Source organism: Phoca vitulina, unplaced genomic scaffold (genome assembly GCF_004348235.1).
Source record: "Phoca vitulina isolate PV1807 unplaced genomic scaffold, GSC_HSeal_1.0 scaffold2, whole genome shotgun sequence".
NCBI classification, from domain to species: domain Eukaryota; kingdom Metazoa; phylum Chordata; class Mammalia; order Carnivora; family Phocidae; genus Phoca; species Phoca vitulina.
The window spans coordinates 40,688,502-40,712,569 of record NW_022589705.1 but is presented as its reverse complement, the minus strand read 5'-3'; the positions used below and the strand labels follow the sequence as shown (position 1 = coordinate 40,712,569).

General features: G+C 36.0%; 1 protein-coding gene across 1 annotated transcript in view; it reads left to right on the top strand.

Annotated features, from left to right (window-relative positions):
• Window positions 1-24,068, top strand: part of LOC116645655 (serine/threonine-protein kinase TNNI3K) — a 322,413-nt gene that overhangs the window by 130,368 nt on the left and 167,977 nt on the right. Inside the window, exons 9-13 of the mRNA XM_032426036.1 lie at window positions 4,436-4,574; window positions 10,699-10,843; window positions 10,930-11,034; window positions 14,353-14,447; window positions 15,042-15,191. Coding sequence (XP_032281927.1) covers window positions 4,436-4,574; window positions 10,699-10,843; window positions 10,930-11,034; window positions 14,353-14,447; window positions 15,042-15,191 — 634 coding nt within the window. The remainder of the gene's footprint in view (window positions 1-4,435; window positions 4,575-10,698; window positions 10,844-10,929; window positions 11,035-14,352; window positions 14,448-15,041; window positions 15,192-24,068) is intronic.

Here is a 24,068-nt window from a genome sequence, read left to right as displayed (position 1 = left end):
CTCATCAGCTCCACTCATGAGGAGCTTATAGATCCATAGAAATCCTGCATCTGTCAAGTTACTCATTTTTACTGACTGTCTTAGTACCCAAGGGAGGCCTCAGAGTAAGTATACAACCCCAGGAATCAGTGAGTCTGAATTTGAAAGATTCCTAGCTTTGTGACCATATGTAGGTTATATCACCTCCCTGATCTTCAGTTTCTTCATCTGCAAAATAGAGAAAATATTGATAATACCTACCTCATAGGGTTGCTGATATGAGATATTAATTTAAAGTGTTTGGCAAATGCTCAATTACTATGATGATGCTAGTGACAGTAACAATAAAACAAATCATGAACACTGTCCCAGCAGGTTAAAAAAAAAAAAATGTGTCTTTCAGAAACTTGAGTTTCTTCTTTTCTACTGTCTTTGGATGTGGTAGACTGCAAATATGTTCATATTTTCATTTTTGGAACCTGTGTGTATCCTAAAAGGGACTTTGCAGATGTGATCAAGTTAAGGATCTTGAGTTGGAGAGATTATCCTGGAATTATCTGGGTGGACCTGATGTAATCACAAGGGTCCTTATAATAGGGAGCAGGAAACAGATGTGATAGTAGAAGCAAGAAGTTTAAGTGATACAAGAAGGGGTCACAAGCTAAAGAATGCAGGCAATCTAGAGAAGCTGAAAAAGTGCGGAAATGAAAGCCTCCAAAGGGAATGCAATCTGCCAACACCTTGATTTTAGTTTTCTAACCTCCAGAACTTTAAGAGAATAATCTGTGCTGTTTTAATCCAATAATCCAATTTGCAACAGTGGGAAACTAACACATGGAATAACCTAGATAATTTTTTTTAAAAATCACCATATGTGCTTTAAATATAATTTGATTTAAATACATAATTATATAACAGGTAATTATTTATAAAATTTTATATTCTGTAATAAAGTAATAATATATATAGGATGTTTTAATGTTTACAGTGTGCCTTCATTCAATGAATAGTTTTATTTGACCTTCACGAAAACCTGATGAACTTGGTAAGAATTACCATGTAAGTGATCTCATACTCTGGGACAAGCATTTTATGTGGATTTTTTTTTTTGTAATTTTTCCACAATCCTAAAATTAGTTATTTGCATCTTCTTGTCAATGATATACATCTCAATGATATATATGAGCTCACTTAGGTCAGGTACCAGGCCAGAGTCACACAGCTTGTTAGAAGAGCTGAAATATGTATTCAGGCCTGTCTGATCCCAAAGCCCAAAGTTATTCTGTTGTACCTAGGAGCCTCTTCTTCTTCTATCAGTGAAACAAATCAGAAAGTCCAGGAAATTTGCTTAAATGGTGGGCTGGTTATTCAAGGCCAGGTGCTCTAACTCCAAAGTCCATTGATTTTTTAAATTTGTAACAAGTTTATTGAGATAAATTTAAATTGTACAACTCAGTGGTTTTTAGTATATTCAGAGTGTACAACCATAACGACAATTAATTGAACAAAGTCATTACCCCCAGAAGCAGCCTTGCACACAGTAGCACTTCCAACTTCTTCCCAACCTCTCTCTTCCAGCCTGAAGAAAATACTAATGTACTTTCTGTTTCTATAGATTTACCTATTCTGGAGACCTCCTATAAGTAGAGGCATGCAGCATATGGTCTTTTGTGACTGACTTCTTTCTCTTAGCACAGTGTTTTTAAGTTTCATCAACTTTATAGCATGTATCAGTACCTCCTTGCTTTTTAGTGTGGAATACTACTTTGTTGTATGGATATGCCAGATTTTATTTATTCATTCATCAGTTGATGGATGTTGGATTTTTTCCCCACTTTTTTGGCTATTATGAATAATGCTGCTTTGAACATTCAAGTTTTTTTTATTCAAGTATAATTAACATACACTGTTATGTTACTTTCAGGTGTATGATATAATGATTCAACAATTCTATACATTTCTCAGTGCTCATCAAGATAAGTGTACTCTTAATCCCCTTTATCTATTTCACCCATTCCCCCCCACCACCTCATGTACAAGTTTTGATATAGACATCTGTTTGCATTTCTCTTGGGTACATCTAGGGGTGGAATTGATGGCTTATATGGTAACACTATGTTTAACATCTTATGGAATGGTCAAACTTTTCCAAAGAGGTAGATGCCTAATGAGTTAAAAACCACGGTGTCTACAGAAAAGAAAGCCTATGCGATGTACCTCCTAGGACAAACTAAGTCCATTGATTTTTAACCTTAACATATTGAAAGACAAAATTTTTATGTGCTACTTTCAAACATCGCCATTTAGCTACTCTTAAGAAACTAAATAGAACCAAATAAAACAGAAATACACTTGTAATTGGATAATCAAAACTTAACTGTTCTTTTGACATCCTGTTTTCACTCTTCCTCACTTTGTATCTCTAGATCTCTAGTCTTACTCAATTATGGAGTAAAATTATACCTTTTTGTCTTCGTAGAGGTCATGCCGTTGTCCTGCCTGAGGATTCCAAGTTAAAAATCAAACTTACTTGTGTCTATGTGCTCTTCTAGTCATTGTGCCTTTATTTCTTTGCTGGCTAGCATATGCTTGGACACTCTCAGACCCACGAAGCGTGACCTAGCTAGGAAAGATTTCTCATTTCATTTGATGTGCTGCTCAGAGTGCACTGGAGTGTACTGGAGAGCTGGGCACTGAAAATGCTTCAGAAAGCACAGGGTCTAAAAGCCCAGATGATGAAAAAATTCCATACTCCCGACTTTAGGCACAGACCAGATGTACACAATGCATGTTATTTGTAGAGTCACCCTCTTTGGTGATTAACCTCCTCACCCACAGAAACATAAAGAGCTTCTATGCATGTTGGGTGGAGAGCTAAATTTGTTTACTTTCCCTGAATATATAGTCACAGTCTTATAAAATTATGCTAAAATGTGGATGGCCTTTTTATGATAAGGGACTCACTTTCGGTGTGCGAAGACAGCACATAAGTAATTTATGGATGCTATTGTCATTTGCTAAAATATGCTGACAGGAGAATGGTACATTCGATATATAAATGTGCCTAATGTTCCATGTTCCTTGCCATTTGTTTATTTACTTATTTTTAAGTGGAAGAGTAGATGTTTTGTACCAAGAGCAATATTTCTTAGCTATATAATAATAGTGCTTAATAGACAATCGATTTCAAAGATAGTTTAAAGCTGTCAATTATAAAGTCACATAACCAGAATTTATGGAGTCTTTGTAAGTGGAAATATCTGCTTAGGCATGCACAGTTCTTGAGACTAACTTTTACTGTTCCAATTTCTTCTGAATTAAGTATTGGTCTGCCCATTAGCCAACAAATAAATGGATAAAATACACATGTTCCACATTGGTGCTACCACTTCTGCTAACATTTATTGAGTGCCAGGCACTTTTCTAAGTGTTTTACATATGATAACTTATTTAATCCTTGTAACAACTCTTTGAAGTGGAGCTATTGTGATTCCCATCTTAATAATGAAGAAACTGAAGTTTTGAAAGGTCAAATAATTTATTAAAGGTGATAAAGCCTAACTTCAGAACCCTTATTCTTTACCTACTACAGTCAATAGGAAGTTTCCCCACATCCCACACTGCTAAATTTTGCCTAGAATTTCTATCAAATATGTACCATATTCTAGAGATATTTATTTGCTACCACATAGAAAGCCAAAATAGATCTAGGGTTTGAATTCACTTTTATGCTAACACCTCAGTGGTCAGGTCAGTTGAGGGTTCCTCCCATAACTGTTATTTTGATGGCACAGATTCATTCTAACTTACCTCTTGGGATCATTGTATTGACTTCTGAAATGGCCAGAGGAGACAATGTCAGATTTAGAGAAATTATTTGGAAGGTTATAAGTAAATAGGTAAATAATTTAAAGAAATCTTATAAATTACCTGAAACAATCCCTGGAAGACTCCTAAGTTGTTTAATACTTCATCTCTCTCTCCCTTTGAATGTGGATCTCAGCTAATTGAGGAAGATGCTGTGATCAAGTGCAGCTATTTCCCATTTACCCACAAATCCAGAAAAGAACCCAGAACTCCAGTAGCAAGATGACCATCAGTGACCCGTTATGCATGGAGTTGCTGTGAAAATCAAGAATCAAGTAAACACTGCTGGCTCTGGCCAGAAGAAGACTTTGGAAAAGATGGTTTAGGGAAGATTATGGGTGACTTTAGGGAGGATTATTTATGTACAATGAAGAACTAACCCTGAAATTTCTCCAGTTTTAGACTTCTTGTTAAGTGATATAATAATAAATTCCTTATTGTTTAAGCCAATCAGGTTAGGGTTTTCTGTTATTTTCAGATAAAAATAATCTAAGAGAACACTTTAATGATACGTCTTCTTCCATATTTTTGAAAGCTTTGCATTATTGTTTGACTTTTGGTACTAATTTCAAATGAATGGATTCTTTAGGTAACCCGCCTTCTTTTGAAATTTGGTGCTGATGTAAATGTGAGTGGTGAAGTTGGAGATAGGCCCCTCCACCTAGCATCTGCAAAAGGATTCTTTAATATTGCAAAACTCTTGATGGAAGAAGGCAGCAAAGCAGATGGTAAGATTATATATTTAGAAGACATTTGCTTTTTTTTACTTTATGTGTATTTTTTATTTGCACTTTCTTTTTTATTAGAGAATAATCTTGAAGCTGATTAATTGCATATGCTAATTTGTTCCACAAATTGTAATTTATTATTTTAATGTAATAAATCTATATGTTAATCATTTTATATACATTTTAGTTCAACTCTTAATATATTAGATGCTTCAATAAAATTAAGGGGTTTTCTTAGATAAATTGTTCTCATTTTGTTATTTTTCACTAATGTTTTTTTAATTGACCTAAAATTTGCATACAGCAAAATTCTCAAATCTAAAGTAAATGTTGACTTAAGTGAATATTTACTATCCATGCAAAACCACCCAGATCAAGATATAGAATATTTTCATATGGAAAGTTGAACTCTGGAAAGCTCCCTTGTTCCCTCTTCCCAGTAAATTGCTTTAACCACAAAAGGTAATCAATATTCTGGCTTCTATTGCCATAGGTTAATTTTTTCTGCTCTTGGAGTTCAGTACAATTTGGGACTGCCTTCTTTTGATTGACAGTATTACTTTAACTTTTATCCATGTTGTTGCATGAATCATAGTTTGTCTTTTTTATTGTTAAAGTTGTATGATTATTCCACAATTTGTTTATCCATTATCCCCCTAATGGATGCTTGAATGTTCCTAGTTTGGCTTTTATGAATGTAGATGCCGGAAACATTCAATTCTTGGAGATGTGTGTGTGTGTGTGTGTGTGTGTGTGTGTGTGTGTGTGTAGATTTGCTGTATGCATACGTTTAACTTTTTAGGAAATTAAAAACAGTTTTCCTAAGTGTTTGTACTATTTTTACTCCCACAACAATATATAAGAGTTCCAGTTCCTCCCCGTATCCTCCCCAATATTTGATGTTACTATTATTTTTGGTGAAACAGCATTACAGTGTGATCAGGCTGGGGGAAAAAATCTTTAGCACATACAGAAAGATTTTAGGATGTGGTTAATAGAATAGAATTTCCCACAACTTTTAATTTTCTTAATTATAAGATGAATTTTGGAAAATTGATTAAAAGTAGAATGTTGAAAAAAGTTCTTTCTTTCTCTTTCTTTTTCTCTTCCTTACAAACTTTATTTTCTGACACAAATTCCCTCAGAGTTACATCTTATCATTAAATTCTCTCAGGTACATCCAACATTCTTCCATTGACCCCCAAGAGACCTAATTAAAAGCCCAGCTATAAGAGCTGCTTGCCTTTGCAGCAGAAACTATGCGCATTTACAAAAGGACAAGGTTGTCAAAGCTCTCGAACTGCCAGTGCCTTGGTCCAAAATTGAGATCAATATTCAGTTAATAAAGCTAATCAATGTTTTCATCTACACATAAGGAAAACATAAAGGTTTCCAGAGACACGTATGGGAAGAGGCTAGGGCAGTTTCCAGTTCCCATGTTGGAAAGAGGGCCATTTTATTTTCTAAAGTTTGAGAAACATAGTTGGTGTCATTTTCTATGAGCCAGTATGCAATAACTGAGATATTTTTTCTATAGCATTATCATAAATTATCATGTGTTGTCAGGATACAAGGAAATGCTGTTCCTTAGACCTTGTTTAAACAGTCTCTTTGATTTTGTTGGTTTAGAATAGGCAAAGGTACACCTGTATGAACCACTGAACATATAATTGTGTTTTTGAAACTGCCTCGCTCTTCCAAAGGGTCAGGAACAGCTCACTTTTTTCCCTTTTATTACCGATGCCAACCTCAGCTTTTTATTCCTCTGTGCAACTCCAAAGCTCAGTGGTGTCAAAATGAGTATCATTGATCAGCATGTCTCCAGGATCAAAGTTCTCTTCTACAAAAGGCATTAAAATGTATACTGCACCTGTATTCCCCCTACATGCCAGCATCATATGATATAATTTTCAACCCTTTCTTTCTGATTCACACAAGCACTACATGCTTTCTACTCAATCATTTAAAATATCAAGAGACAGCATGACTCAGATTTTTATGTATTTTTATTTCCTTCTAATACACACTTGATATTTAAGTCCCTTTTGTACTTCAACCAACTGCAAAGAATAAACCAGAAGATCTGTTGTGCTACTGGACACCGTACTAAATTTAGTATCAGCTAGTTCATTTATTCCAAAGTGTAGCTAAGCCTCCAGATGATTTATTTTAGATCTGGCCCTTGCTTGTGGTAAATGGACATAAGAGGAAGAGTGAATTAATGACCTCAAAGGGGGCACAATTTGAAATCTGGTATTTACAGTATGTTTCCATGGTAACAGAATGTCACAAATGAAAATAAATTCAGCCTACAAAATTAGCCAAAATGTAATTCTGAAAGCAACCTCTTCAGTTCAGCATGTTTGGGAGGTTGACCTATTCAGTCACATATGTTTCAAGTCTCTCATCTTCTTCTTTGTACCACATAGGAAAATGAGAAAGGAGAAATGTAATGCTTATTGAATGAAATTGAAAAGGTCAAAATATTGCTGGACTCCATAAGAAGAAAGTAGTGATTATGCCTTCATAACTTATCATTTTAATAAAGTTAAAAATGGGAAATTTTTAATTCAGAATTTATTAATTTTTTGTCATCTGACTATTAAATGCTACAGTTCCTTTCATATGGAACTGGATATTATATAAAGTCACAAAAATTTCTGAGGCTTGGCCAAGAAGAGGAAGTATTTTATTTCTAAAACAATATCTTGTCAGAGCTATTACACAGATTTGTTCATTGAAAATGTATTTAAGACACACTTGGGAGTTGTTTTAGAAAGCTAATGGGAAGTGCTTACCTTGCTGGGTTACTATGGGAATTTTTACTTTAAGATCAATAAGCAGAGGTAAGCAAGGAGTAGTATCCATCCACCCACCCATTCACTCAATCTTTCTTTCAAAAGACACTACTAAATGGGGTGCCTGGGTGGCTCAGTCATTAAGCATCTGCCTTCGGCTCAGGTCATGATCCCAGGGTCCTGGAATCGAGCCCAACATCAGGCTCCCTCCTCCACGGGAAGCCTGCTTCTCCCTCTCCCACTCCCCCTGCTTGTGTTCCCTCTCTCCCTCTGTCTCTCTCTATCAAATAAATAAATAAAATCTTAAAAAAATAAAAGACATTACTGAACACATATGCTCTTCAAAGTAGATGACTAGGCCCTAAATACCTTCCTAATAACGATTTACATCTATTTCTTTGCTTGAAATTCTTTTTTTTTTTTTTTAAGATTTTATTTATTTATTTGACAGAGAGAGACACAGCAAGAGAGGGAACACAAGCAGGGGGAGTGAGAGAGGGAGAAGGAAGCTTCCTGCCGAGCAGAGAGCCCAATGTGGGGCTCGATCCCAGGACCCTGGGATCATGACCTGAGCCGAAGGCAGACGCTTAACGACTGAGCCACCCAGGCGCCCCTGCTTGAAATTCTTCTTTATTTAATTCTCAATAAAATGTGAAATTAGAGCAAATAGAATACCATTCTTACATTCAGTTTCCCTCAGATAAGATATAATAACATATACATTTTTTTGTCACTGCAAATTGATACAAGACAAAACTAAGTAGATCACAATGGCTGAAGCAGAAATATAGATGTGTATATATAAACTCTATGTCTGATCCAGATCTCTCCTGGCTTGTCCCTTCGGTTGGTATTTATATCTTCTTTGATGAGAAGAACCTCTAGGCCACTGAAGGTAATTCACCTTCAGATTATCAAAGTAGATAATCTACTTTGAAGTTTATTGACTCAACTAGAGAAGAATAATTCTGGGTGGGGCCAGGGATGGCCAAAGGCAAACTATGAATTAATGGAAGATTGTGCTGCATTCTGCTTTACAATGTCCCCTCTGGACCTCAAGAACTCTTACGTGACCTCCAGTTGCCCTGGACTCCCTACTGTTCTAAAGCATTGACTCATGGTATTGACTTTCCCTGGCTTCCAACAGAATGTGAACAAAGGAGAAGTATCATAAAAAGAAAGATAATCAAAATGACCAGGAACATTCTTCTGAAGGAAGGATGTCCTTCTGAGCCACTCATTAATAAAAAAAGATTCAAAGATTTATTTTTCAATAACGGCCTTGGGAGGAGAAGTTCAGTGACTTTGTTAAAGATTTCCCTTTGGCTTAGATCTTACAGGACAATAAAATAAGAATCATTGTCTACAAATATAACAGCTACAAGGCCTGTGTTCATTAAATGTTAAATGATGATTGTAACAACAGTAGTAATAAACCACTTGCACATTTTTTAAATTAACTATTACCTTCCCTTTCTTTTCCTTCCTATATATCCTTTACTTTTTTTTCTTCAATTCTTTTGATTCTATGGATAATTTTTATTACAGATACATATAAGAATGATAATAAGAGGGTTTGTTAAGGACTGTTATTTTCTATTTTGAATAAAACACCTTGTACAGATTAACAAAGTAATCAAATACAATAAATAGCTATGGAGCAGATGATTCAGTTATTTTAGTTTTAAAAATTGCGCTAAAGCAGATCCAGAATTTAGCAGCTTGGTGTTCAGTTATTATTACTTTTGCCCTGAAATGATTGAATATTCAACTAGATTGCAGGTTATTTGAGGATATAGATTCTATACATTGATAGCATATTGGCCTTAGCACTTAGCAGATTTCTAGGAGGGAAATTAGTGAAAAAGGAGAATAGACACTTTCATTAAATGTCTAATATTGTGGCAAGCATCATGCTAGATACTTTCTGGTCATGATCTCCTTTAATCTTTTCAGCATCCTTAAAACAGTACTGTTATTATATCCATCATTATTAATAATATCAGTATCTCCAACGCTGATCAAAGTGCTTGGCACACAGTGATCGTTTTATACTTGTTGAGGAATGAGTATGTATCAATCGGGTGTTCTTATCTGCAAGCATTGGAAACTCACTCTTGCTAATTTAAACAGAAAAGGAATATATTAAAGGATATCAGTTAGAGCACAGAATATTCCCCAGGACAGGATGGAAAGCCAGGTTTGGAATTCTCACAGTGAGGAACAATGTCCACAATCACAGCCCAAAAGTAGTCATTTGGAGACACATTGCTGCTTCTAGGTACACATGCCAACCTTTGTGCTTCTGGCACCAACCATGTAGGGCATTGAGTCTGTGACTGGAATCATTACCACTGGAAATTGGATGGAGCTACTCTATTATTGCTACACTGCCAAGATAGATTAGGTTCTGCTTTTTTGTGTCATCAGCTCTGATGTCAGAGTCTGACATAATGTGTTGATTGGAGGAACCCATAGGGCGCTGTTGAGGGTGAAAGGGTCCCTATTAAAAACTATGCTAGGGTAAAGCCTAAACCAGGACATATGGCCACTCTCTGCTAATCCTGTGCCCTCACTGCAAAGGAGGCTTGGAGAGCGTTTTTTTCAGCTCCTATGATTAAACATGGTCTTAGCCTCTAGTCAGTACTCTCAGTATAGGGAATTCCCCAAATGTCCAAAGGGGTTATGAGGCTGGCTGAGCCAAAGAGAGGACAGATGCCCACTATTGAGTGAACAACTGGATGTTAAATAACTGTCTAAGGAAATATAATTAATGAGGTCTGCCTCACTCTAAAGCTTATCTTTTCATTACGCCATGTTGTGTATACTGTAGTATGATAATTCTCAGTTAAGGGTACATCAGAACCTCCTAAATAGTGTTGTAAACATACACAGTGCTAGACCCCACCCTAACCTATTGAACCAAAATCTCTGGGAATGATGCTTTAGCCAGGATCTGTAATTTTTAACATCTTACAGAGGAAAAAAATCAATTTAGAAGGAGATACTTGTGGAAATAAGGCCATGAGGATCTTTTGGATGCTTATGAGTTTCCTAAACTATTCCATTGTGCAAGGTAGATTTGATTAGATGCATTCCATAGAATTTATGGAAGCTAGAAGAAAGCCTGTTTAATGTGGTAATGGACAATAGAACAGAATTATAACTTTTTAAATTGGTTGCACTTAATTTCCTTTATTATTATCATTAATTGGAAATTTCCAAGAGTCTCTCAGGCACTTAGAAAAGTTCCTGACACTACACATGAGAAGGCTGAGACACAAAAGATTCCAGATAACATACTTTTCCTTTCTTGTTGATGACAGTGAATGCTCAGGACAATGAAGACCATGTCCCACTCCATTTCTGTTCTCGCTTTGGACACCATGATATAGTGAAGTACCTGCTCCAGAGTGATAGTGAAGTTCAGCCGCATGTTGTTAATATCTATGGAGATACCCCTTTGCACCTGTGAGTAACATGTATGGTTCCATGTGTCCTCCAGGTAAACCACATGTACCTTCTTACTATTACCAAAATATTTTCTTTAACTCTAGGGCATGCTATAATGGCAAATTTGATGTCGCCAAGGAAATCATTCAAATATCAGGAACTGAAAGCCTGACTAAAGAAAACATCTTCAGTGAAACAGCTTTTCACAGGTAAAAGAATGTTTAGGTTCAATAGCCACTAAGGGTAGCTGATACTCTTCGGCACCTGAAGTTGTATACATAAAGCAAGAACGGATAGTGGCAGATGTTACAATCAGAGAGCAAGAGCAGAGGGTGGGCAGAGGACAAGGACCCCAAGCTAGATGCACAGAAGAAAAGGTAGAGGCAGATGCTTCAGCCAGTATAACAGATGGGGCCGGAGCCAGATGCTGCTTTCCTGGCAGCAGCCGCAAAGACAGGGACTGATGTTGCCAAGGCAACAGGCATATCAACATCTGTAAGCATATTGCTTCTATTCCACTTCACTCTGCAGAAAGCTGCCAAAAGGGGCAGTGCCCATAATCCTCCTCCGACAAGAATCTCATTACCAGAATTCATCAGCATCAAATGTGACACTTTTTTCCTTACCACTTAAACCTTATGTGCAAATGTATCTATCTATCTAAGACACCCATCTGTCAGCCTGTAAAAGCCTAGTCAGGGTGGCCGCTGAGATACCTGAGAAGGCATTAACTCCTTTCTAGGAATGCATGAGAGTCCTTTACAGTGTGCTCTAGGAAAGGATGGAAAAGGTTGCTAAAAATTCAGAGCCAGAGCTCCCTAAAATACCCAAAAGATAGACAGATGTTTTATAAAATTTGAAGCCCTCATTTTTAACAAATGAGTTACTATTTTGCTAGAAAAATAAAAACATAGTACTTTGAATTTCGTAAACCTTGAATATAAGATCATTTACCTACACATTACAGATTTCTTGGCTAGCTTGCAACTTCTAAAAAATGTATTTGAGACTAATATGTTATTTACATAGTGTTTGTATTGCACTAGTGACTAATAGAAATGAGAAGACTTTTTCTTTATACTGAATTAATATTAAGCTTGTGCTTCCTGATAAGGCATCAATCTGTCCAATATTGTTGGATGCTCAGATTTTTCTTATCAGAAAAAAAGATCAGCCAAAAAGGAGTTGAAGAAAGCTACCATTTATGGAGTAGTGAATATATGCCAGATGATTTGCATCCATCATCTCATTTAATCCTTATAACCATTTTATGAAGTGGGGTTTATTATTCTCTCTTACAGATGAGAAAACTGAGGCTCAGAGAAGCTAAATAACTTACCAAAGAGTCTTATGACTAGGCAATCATGTATTAAATACCTGCCTGATTCCAAATTCTGTGCTTTTTATATATCTTCATGTTCTAGTGCCAAAATATTTTGTCTGTGTTCTACATGCTCTGTAACAGAATAGATGCAAGAACTCTTTAGATCATGCTTTCACTCAAAATGGGTCAGTGGAATTTCTCCCCAAAAGGAAAATTGGCAGAACTGATATATATGGTTACTGGTGTCCTCTTTCCCCATTAGGTCATGCTTGTTAAGGCTGACACCTCAGGCTAGTTTTCAAATCATTTTGCTACTCTGTGCACATTAATTGGAACCAACTATAATCAAAGGATGATTGTCACCTTCAGAAGAGTCTATATGACAAGTTTAGTGAAGTGAGTTAAAAGTATGTATCCAATCATTTTATTTTGTATAAGCCCGTGGCTACTAGGAATAACATATTAATATTTTTATTCTATTCATTTTAAGCACATATTTATAAAAGAAACTCTCCTTTTACATGAGTTCACTCTGGTTCTGAAATTTTTCTATGTAAAAGTCACAGTGCCTTGCACTCAATAGAAAGCATTCAATACATTTCTGTTATTGTTTTCATATGTATATATACACGTACACATATATACACACATATGTACACCCATGCATATATATATTCAGAACTCATCAATTCCTGTAAATGGTTGCTTTGAAAAGAATCAATGAGGCAGTTCAGACAATGGAACATTAAGAGTGTAGTGTTATGGGTCCTATTTACAATGCAAATAATTAATAGTGATATGATCTTTTGCACTAAGTGGTAGCTTTCTATTCACTCAATTATTCAAGAATGACTTATTAAGGACTTGCCTTGTGTTGGCAGTGGTAGGAACATTAAGATGACACCATCCCTTCCCTCCTTATAGGAACTCTGTTGTAAGGTATCAAGGTAATCAGAGATGTATCCATTATCATAACACAATATGATAAGTGCCATAAGTCTGAAATGACAAAGAAAGAGTAGAGATAGCAGTGAACTCAGCCTTTGGTCCATAAGACTTCATCGATGGAACAACAGTTCAGCTAGATGAATAATATTTCTTTAAAGAAAATAATGACATTTCATTAAAGAAAAAGAATTGGCAAGGTCATCCCAGGAAATGGAAATATTAAGACCCAATGAACCAAGTTTGGAAAGAAAAACACGCTGTTTTTCTGTACTGTTCTACAAAATTCAATACTTCACTTCTGGAATACATGACACCAGTCATGTGTGAGTTTTTCCCACACCAAACAATTCTCCAATTTTCTGCAGACACCAAGTATATGTCCTACAATTCAATTCAATTCTGATACCATCTACCTGGAGTTAATGTTAGATCCCACAGGCTAAGGGCTCAGTCCCACAGGACTGCCCCCTGCCACTTCAGATGCCAATCACAAGTCCAGGTTGTCACCTAAGTCTCTCAGGACACTTCTGGGTTCCCGCATTCAATTGTCCTGCAGAATGCCTAGGTCTTGTAGCTAAAAATGCATGAAAGTCTTGCAGTATTTTTCCTCCTTTTATGAAAAAGAATATCATGGGAAATATTTAATAATAAGATACTAGAAATTTTATACAACTTCTTATCTTGAAAGCCCAGATTTGGGAATTTCAGGATTATATTGCTATATGTGCTTGTTTTTTATCACTTCCTTCTCCTCTCTCATCTCCTCCTTCTCCCTTCTTTGTCTTTTTAGTGCTCTCATATACACACTAGCATCTGGAATAGCCTGGATGAATCAGAGCTGTACTTTTTAGGGTTGCCATAACAAAATACAACAGACTGGGTGGCTTGAACACCAGAAATTTGTTTTCTCACAGTTCTGGAGACTGGAAGTCCAAGATCTTGATGTCAGCAGATTTGGTTTCTTCTGAGGCCTCTGTCCTGGGCTTGTAAATAGCCACATTTTCCTTGTGTCTTCACATGATTGTCCCTCTGTCTGTGTCATCTGTGTACTAATCTACTATTCTTATAAGAATAGTAGTCATACTGGAATAAGGCCCATCCTAATGATTCCAGTTTAATTTAAATACCTCTTTAAATTGTACCCCTTTAAATATAGTCATATTGTGAAGTTATAAGAGGGCTTCAACATATTAATTTGTGGGGCACACAATTCAACTCATAACAGAAGTCTTTTCCTTTTGTTGTATTTTTGCAGTGCTTGTACCTATGGTAAGAGCATTGACCTGGTTAAATTCCTTCTTGATCAAAATGTCATAAGCATCAACCACCAAGGAAGGGATGGGCACACAGGTAAGACTTTGGTGAAACATCACCAGTTTTTGATGCATATCAATGCTCAAGAACATTGGTGTGCTCAGAGGGAAGGGAAAAGAGGGAGTGGTCAACCCTAATGAGGAGGGATGTTTTATCAATGACATCATTTAGAATTGATGGTGTATGGTGACAATAAAAAGCAGACTGACTTTTGGTCAGTTTCATTGTTGTGGTAAATTATCTATAGTTGACGCATCTATTATGGCCCATACCAGGTACAGACTGACAACACTGCCCTGTCCTTGGTTTGCTGCTCAAGAAAAACACTTGTTTGGGGTCTTCATTCTTGTACAAAGATGCCAACATTTGTTCTTGGTAATTTCAGTGCATGTAGAAATACTGAAAATTGAGCTAAACATAAGGCAATCTATCTAGAAGATCAACTAGAATAGGATACGTCTTTTGTTTAAAGTATGTTGTGTTTGCTCAATAATAGAATTAATTCTTTATCAAAGAAATCTATCTTTGCTTTGTATCTCTGGCAACAATGCTATGATATGGTGATAACTGTCTTGAAAATTGGGGTTCAGTTTTCCTCTTTTCTCCTTTCATACTTTCATTCTATTATAGGATTGCACTCTGCTTGCTACCATGGTCACATTCGCCTGGTTCAGTTCTTACTGGATAATGGAGCTGATATGAATCTGGTAGCTTGTGATCCCAGCAGGTCTAGTGGTGAAAAAGATGAGCAGACATGTTTGATGTGGGCTTATGAAAAAGGTATATTTTTCATCATTGCCTCTCTATAGTGATGCCTTGAACTGTGTGCATAGATTATGTCAATGCATCAATAATTCTTTTACTTGTATGACTTGTACACTCCCATTTCCTCTGTAGATTATATTTGAGTCTTTGGGAACTTGATCAAAGAGTCCAATAGACCATCACTAGGGAAGGCAACTCCGGGGCTGCAGATGACCTAAACGCATTCCTGATACTGGCACTTTGAAAAGAGAATGAGCTATAATAGTCCTGGGTACTAGAGAAACAAAACTGTAGTATGTAATAATAGTTACTTTCTTAGAGTAGACATAGAGCTAGACTTTATCTCTTATATGGGGAATTTTTACGTGGATTCAAATTATTTTAATGAAATAAATACAAAGAAAGGAAAATATCTGTTACATCTAACCTTGCTAACAATGCCTGAACTAGAAAAAGTAAGGGAACCAATGATTAGTGCATATGTGTAAACTTACTTGAGCTCAAAGTGATGAAACTTTGGGCTTTGATATGAGAACACCTGGGTTTAAATCAAGCTGTGTTCTTTGATCTTTGATCATCTATCCTTGCTGAATTTCAGTTTCTTCTGAAAGAATGAGAATAATCACAACTCCTACTTACAAAATTGTAAAGATTAAATGAGATAATATATGCACATTGATTACAACACTGGCTGGCACATAGTAAGTACTAATAATTGGTAGTTCAGTACTGATAACAGTGGTAACAGTAGTAGTTCAGAAATAAAGATGATCAATAATGAGCTCTACATTTTAAGGGAGAGGAAACTAGGAATAATCAAAGGTGAAATAGAACCTTCATCATTGTTTTAAGATATAGTGTACCTCACCAGCAAGCTCTACATATACGCATAAGCTCCTATGGAGTTTAAATTTTCAGGTGAAATGGAATAGTATACATTGTCATTGAAATCAGAGGGTTACAACTAAATACTGTAAAATATATCAAACTCTGCTGCCTGTCTTTTGCTCTCTTATTAGGATGTTTAAAGTACATAAAGAAGTGTTCTGTTTAAATGCTAGAATCTTAGATGTCCATGCTAAAAAAGTGTGGAAGATTTCTTAGGCTACCAATTTGATCTAAAAGGTTTTCTGCCTGAAGTGGGACATGAAATTCTATCAATTAAAAAAGAGATGGAATTTGATAGCTAGAAATGGGGAGTTGTAAACACATAGAGAGAAAGAAAAATATAGATCTGAAGACTGTTAGTGAATAAATGATTATAGGACTTACTTTAGCAGAGACACGTGAACAGACATGGTAAAGTAAGGAATGAGTTAGATGTAGCCCTATTATGTTTTATGCTTTTCTTTGAGTATTGTGTAAATACACATGTGCTTGCACACACGTTTGCACATTATAGCTCGATGAATTGTCACAAACTGAACTCACATCCAACATCCAGTCCAGATGAAGAAATTGAATATGGCCAGCACCCGAGAGCCCCACTTACATTCTCTCCCAGTCACACCCCAGAGAGGGTACCACCGCCTTCTTGGCCTCTCTCTGTACTTTATACAAGTGGAAGGTTATGGTCTATACATTTTTGAGTCTGGCTTCTTTTGACCAACAATTTGTGAGATTCACTCATATTATTTCAGGTAGTTGTATGTTCATTCTTGTGTAGTATAATGTTTTTTATTATATCACTATTCATTCTACTGTTTAGGGGCATTTGGATAATTTTCAGCTGGGGACTATTAAGAATACTTTTGCTATTAACATTAACGTACATGACTTTTGGTGAATATCTGGATGCATTTCTGTTAGGTATAAGGACCTTCCAATCTGTATAAAATAAATTCCAGGTAGTTCTGTATTTGAGTATCAGTTGAAGAATCTTACATATTCTGAAGCCTCAGGAGGGCTTACCAAGTTCTACTTACTCATCAAATTGCATTTATTCAAGTGATTCTCAGACAGTGTCTCTCAAGAAACTTGAGTCTCAGAGAAAGACTGTTTACAAAGCATTAGTCTTCCGGAAGACAGCTCAGATATGGCTGCTGTAGCCAGCTCTTCACAGGGGTTGGCTTTGTTTGTTTTTAGTTGGCTGAGAGTGATAGTTTAAAACTGGCTTTAGTTTTATTTTTGTGGAATTCCACACTTTAAGGAACAATGAATCATTGTGTAAGTTCCTAAGATTTCCTATCAAATGACAACAACAAAAATCTTTTAGCTTAGGGGATTTACCCACTGGTCTCTGCAACATCTGCCATACTGTCACCCTTATTTGTTCAAGTAATGTGCTAGGCATCAGTGTTGTATTTCGTTATTACTATGAATTTTAACAAATTGAATGTTAGTACTCAAGAGACAGATGGATGCTTTGCACATGTTCTAGAGCAGAACAAGTCAAAACCAATAAAATGAAATTGTTGCTATTTTCTCTTGCTAGAAAAATGTTGCATTGTTTTCCTGTGTTCAGGGGAGACTGAAATGGCCTCGTTAAAATATTGTCAACAGTGCACTGTCCCTGTTTTCTTTGAATAAAGAAATGCTTTCCCTTCTCCCTCAGAGAGGGAATCCCCAAATTAACTGATGTAGCATACTAAGCATTTTCCTGAGCAACTTGGAGATGGAGTTGAGGAAACACTTCATTTGAAGTTCCTTCTTTATAGGATAGAGATGTTGTAGAAATGGTCCCATCATGGTTTACCCCATAACTTGTTCTCTCCTTGGAGAGATAAACCAGAAGGGAGCTTCATAGCCAGGGTCTGTCTGTTTAAAAAGGACTACTTTTGGATGTGCCAAATTTAAATAGCTCATCCTAGTCTACCAACTTGCTTGCTTGCTTGCTTGCTTGCTTTCTTTCTTTCTTTCTTTCTTTCTTTCTTTCTTTCTTTTTTTGTTTACCCTCTTAATAGAAAACTGGGAGTTTTTCTCAATAGCACCCATCTCTGTTCTTCTAAGACAAATTTTTCACCTGACACAAAGTTTTTAGCTTACCCTCTGCTATTCTGATATAGCACATTCAGTTCAGGGGTGCTTTAGAGTTTTGTAAGTTATCAACTTCCTTTTGGAAACTCAGAAAAGAGTTTATTCACCATGGCTCCCTGCAGGATCAGACATGAAGAACAGTTTCCATTTGCATAGCCCTTTTAACCTAAAGATATCAAAATCAATCTTGGAAATAATTTTCCTTGTGACCTTGATTCTACACAGAAACCTACAGGTTAAGTTTCAATATTTCCCTGCAAGACTACTCAGAGCTCTAATTTTACAGTATTTAGAGTGTTTCCCCTCCTCTAGTCGGCTACCCTCCCCCCTCCCCACCGCCTTGTTTTCTACTATTCCATCTGAGAGTAGCGATAGCTGTCTCACTCACTTGGATTTGTTCTGCCCTTTCCCTGGGGTACGAAGGACTTGTATGAATCAATTTAAATTGGCCAGAAGAAATAGCCAGCAGCCTGCTTATGTTCAAATCCTCTGCCCTAATCACCAGTATGGAAAACCCACTGAAAAGACCTACATATAATCTTATGTCCATTGCATTAAAGATGAAACTGCCGAATTGAAAAGATCTCAGCCAATTAGAATTGAACACATAGCTCAATAGTGTGTCTGGCAGTTAGATTTGAAAAGGCTGCCTTTCACAAAGAAAAGGACTTCTTGATGTCAGGCTCTTTAGGGTCAGAAAATAACCCAAACTAGAAACAGAACTAAAAACTTCTTATTTGCTTCAGTACTGACACCAGTTAAAGTAATTTACAGAGGTTCCTATACCGATACCTAATTATGCAGAATACAGTATTTGTATACATCAGAACGACTGTAACTCACAGTGACAGGGAGCTGCAGTTGGAGAATTAGTGAGCAAGTGAGCAAAAACAATAAACATCAAGGCTCCTGTACCATGATATATACTTTGTTCATTCCTTTTGACAAGTGTAGTATGGTGTGAATTATTTATAGTAAACGTACTATAGTGTATTCTCTAAAAGTAATAAAGTCTTACAGTTGTGAGTTTCTACAGTTTTCAACCAGTAAAAAATAACTAAAAGATAAGAGTGGGGGAGGAGTTGAAGGAAGAAGAGGTGGATTCTTTAAATTTTTTGATAAATCTTCATGAATGGATTATAAATTCCCAAACTTCTTCTATATTGAATTCTTACCTATTGGGAGTTTAGTTACTTAGTTTAGTGAATCTTAGTTTAGTGTGCTAGAGTGAATTAGGTCTGGGGTAGAAGAAGGAATAAATGAAAGATTTAGATGGTATTTCAAAATCTATGTGCAATTTTGTGTGTACTGGTTACGTTCTACGTGTTTAGTTTCTCTTTTAAAAAATAAATAGAATGGCACGAACTCTCATTAGAACGATCAGAACTTTCATTTTTTAGGGGAGTAACACATTTACACACAGTAAAATATTTTTGAAACTTAATAACTATGTAAAAAGCCACACACACTGAATTCTACTCCTAAAACCAATATTGCACTGTATGTTAACTAGAATTTAAATAAAAATTTGAAACTAAAAAAAACAAAAGCCACATACATTAAAATGGATAGTAGAAGAGAACTTACATTCATTACATGCCTATTACACATGCATATATATGTATATATAATTAAATAATCAAGCTAACCCTTTAAATCGGTATTACCTTTCTATTACAGATTAAAAGTTTGAGACTTCAATCTGCCAAGTCACACTTGCCCAAACCGCACAGCTCTTAAGTGGAGAGCTGGTACCAAACAGAGTTCTGTCTTATTGCAGAGTTCGCGCTCTTATCACCTCACTTGAGAATCAGATCTTAGTTCAGTTTCCATCCTTATTATATACTGACTTTTGGCAAGTTATTTAACCTCTCTAAGCCTTAATCTTCAGATTTAAAATGAGTAAATTAATAACCACTTTATAGAATTCTGCTGAAGGTTTGGGATAAGATCTAAATGTCTGGAACATAACAGATTCTCAGTAAAAATAATGGTATCCATTATTATTAGCTGCATAGCAAAGTTTCAGTCAAGCTTCACATAAGTCCCAAATTTTAGTCATTCCTAATTTACATGTTTTAGTGTAGAATAAGAAATGTGACATATTAACATATTAGAATGATGGGCATCCTCTATAAACTCTCTAATGAAGAATTTATATCCCTGCCAAACACCACCAGACAAACCTGGAATATATAAAACCATGTGTTGTTATGGGGGTGCCTGGGTGGCTCAGTCAGTTAAGCATCCAACTCTTGGTTTTGGCTCAGGTCCTGATCTCATGGGCCATGAGATCAAGCCTTATGTCAGGCTCCATGCTCATTGGGAGCTCCTTTGCCCCTTCCCCTGCTCGTTCTCTCTCTCTCTCTCAAATAAATAATCTTTAAAACAAAACAAAAAATGTGTTGTTTTGTTGTATTTATATTTCTTATTTATGAAACAAGTAATACCATTTATTTTAAAACCTCAGGACTGAAGCAAGATTAAGGAGGTTTTGAAAATCACTAATCAAAATATTTAAAAAGTAATTTAAAACCATTTTCTAATTTGTATAGTAGCATGCAAATATGTAAAACAATATTTTAAAACTTAGCACAAATTTGCAAGTCTCTTTACTATAGCAGGGTTGTCCCCCTCAGTCATGGACAAGTGTCGGAATTTGTGACCATGTTCTCAAATCACCACACCAACTGACATGCTGGATCTTTTTATTTGGATATCTGAGGAGTATGTAAAACTCAACAAGTCCAAAATTGAATTTAATATCTTTTTTGTCCTCATCAGTTTCTCCTACCATATCTCTTATTCATTCAGTCATTTAATGGCATTACCATCCACTTAGTCGCTGAAGTCAGCAATCTGGATTGATGCTTGGTGAATTTTTCTCCCTCAATCTCTCTTTCCCCATATCCATTCAATCAAAAGTTCTCATGATTTTACCTCACAGGTACATTTAATCCATCCTTTTTTTTTTTTTTTTTAATTTTTACTGTCACTGTTTCAGTTCATAACCTTATCTTTCTCCTGATCCATTTTAATAGCTTCATAACTACTCTTTCTTTTCTTTCTTTCTTTCTTTTTTGTCTTTAGCTTCTTTGATTCCATTTTCTAGCTGTGGTTTTGAAGAAGTATTCAAGGTGTAAATAGGAATTCATAGCATTCCCCAGCTTATCATCTTTCACTGGTACACAATTACCTATTTAAAAAGTTCCAGTGTGTCACCATGGCATACCCTGTGCCCATGCCCGATGCCCTTCCTACCTCTCAGACCTCATATCCAGTCATTCCTGTCATGTGAATGACCCCACATGCTGCAATCGTCATTACATCCACTACATCACTAACATTCAGTGGGGGTTCACTCGGTACCAGGCATATTCTAAATACTTCATATGCATTAACTTATCATATGTGCACAATTACCCTGTGAGACAGTATCTATCCACATGATAGTAATACAAAGATACTCATTCTTCCCCATGTATATCATGTTATTCCATGTTTCCAAGCTTTTCCTCATACAGTCCTCTCTATCTCTACACCTCCCATTCTCCCTAACCCACTCCACTCTCAATTTCTGATCACTACTTAGCTTTCAAAACTCAGTTTACAGATCCTCTCTTCCTGAAAGTCTTCCCTGATGTTCCAGGCTAGCATACATGTCCTTTCTTATGTTTTATTACACCATATGTGCATCTCTATCTCTGTATTTACCACTGCATATTGAAACACTCTGCCCCTTACCAGATTATAAACTTTTTGAGAACAAACATTTGAGCTATTATTTTTTTGTCTTCCAAAAAGCTAATTCAATGACTGATTCCTAGTAGGTGTTCAATATGTGTTTGTTGAAGTGAATTAAAGAATAAGCAGATATCTCAGTCATAACATTCAATTTCATGTCTCACTAAATGGCATCTAGCTTGTCATAATATAGTAGATGTTCTCAAGAATACCACTCACCACTATTCTGTTGTCTCTGTAGATATTTCTTTAAATATTGTGGGTTTCTAATTAACAGCACAGTTCTAATACTTAAATTTTAATAGGCAGATGATTTTAAAGAATGCTCTAAATAAAATTCCTCTTTCTATGCATTGGAACTATGAAATATTTCCCTCTGGCTCTTATGCCCTCTTTTTGCCTAATCAACTCATATTCATCTTTCAAGTTCAGCTTAAAAGACAGTTCCTTAAAGAACTCTTTCCTGACCCCTCTAGCCTACTGTAAAATAGCAACTGTTATGCTCATTCACAGCATCCTCCACCTTTTCCTTCCTAGAACTTGGCTAAATAAAATTTGAGCATTTGTATCATTATTTTTTTCTTTTATTCTAGAAAGCATTCATTACAATATTAAGGACATTTATATTTCAACATTATATCTCTCATACCTGGTTCCAGTCATTCATTCCAAAAAATTTATTACAAACCTAATATGTGATAGACACTGTGCTAGGAACTGAGGTAAAACAGTGAGTTAGACCCTGTTCTTAGGAAGTTTGTATTTCTAGCAGAAGAAATAGGTCATGAGCAAGAAAACAAATAGAAACTATCAGAAAATAAGTCCTATGAATAAAATAAAAAGGAAACACAACACTGAGTAAAAAGTTAAAGGATACTATTTAAAATCAAGAAGTCATGGAGGGCTTCCCTGGGAAGATGTTTCTTGAGCTGATCTCTAATGGGTGCTCAATATATATTTGTAGAAGGGAAAAGAAAGCCAAATGGGAAGGAGAGAAAAGAAGGAAAGAAGAATGCTTAATAACTTGGTTTGTATAGAGTTCTTTTGGCAAAAGCATTCATGATTGTGGGTTCTTATCTCAAGGTGAAGAAGGACTGGTGACATTCTTGTTTGGGCCTGGTGATTTGGGGATTAATGGACAAGAATATGGGGGAAGAGGGATGTGTGTACCCTTCCTTGTGAAAGTATCTTTCAGATTTAAGTGATGAGAAGATATAGCAAGTCTTGAATTTTTCTTGCCTCTTATTTAAATGATAGTGTATGGGCCAGGATTGGCAGGATGAAGAACAAACATCAGGAGCCATCCTTGATCCCACTTTTCAGTGCTTGTGGAAAATGAGTTTTTCCTACCTGAGATGAGTTTTTAACATGATGCGAAGGGGAGATAGCAAAATATTGAGCAAAGTCTCGTCTGTATCATTGCTGTGAAAGTTTCCTCCTTTGGGTATGACAAAGAAAGGCTGAAACTGCTCCTTTGATCACCTAGGCATTTTGAACATATGAGGTCAACAGGAAGTCCTTGGCTTATGTAATCAAGACCTAATCCCTATATTCTCTTAGACCCAGAGGGCCTCAGAGTCACAACGTCAGGGAGAAGATCTTAGTACTAGTGTTATTTACCATTAATCTTTAGACCTAGTACTTAAAATAATTTTCATAGCAAGTTTTCTTCTATGTTATTAAAATAATTTTTTATAGCAGTAAACAGCATTCATTGTTCCTAAGACAAAATGGTGGGGTTGGAGAGATACCCTTTATAGGGATATCGTAAAATGTGTCCTTTTCCTTCTTGAATAATTACTAACCCTCTGTTGTATACATGACCATGATATACATACTAAACTGTCTTTGTAACAGCCCTTCAGATGGACTTGTAGCCTTAAAAAACAATCTAGGTTATAAAATAAAGATATGCAGAAAGTTGAAAGCAAAGAAGTTTGGGGTTGGGAGGAATCACCCCCAAGTATAAGGAAAGGAATAGAAGAAGAAGATGAATTAAAGGGAAAGCATGGGACTTGAGTAATACAGACAGACTTGCAGAGTGGGATGCAGGAAATGAAAGACACTCCAAACTGGCAAAACCTCCATGGGCTCCAATCAATAATCCTCTGAAAGTGCAAAGCATTATTATAACTGCATTAGGCTAATAACATAGCAACCTCCTGTTTTGGG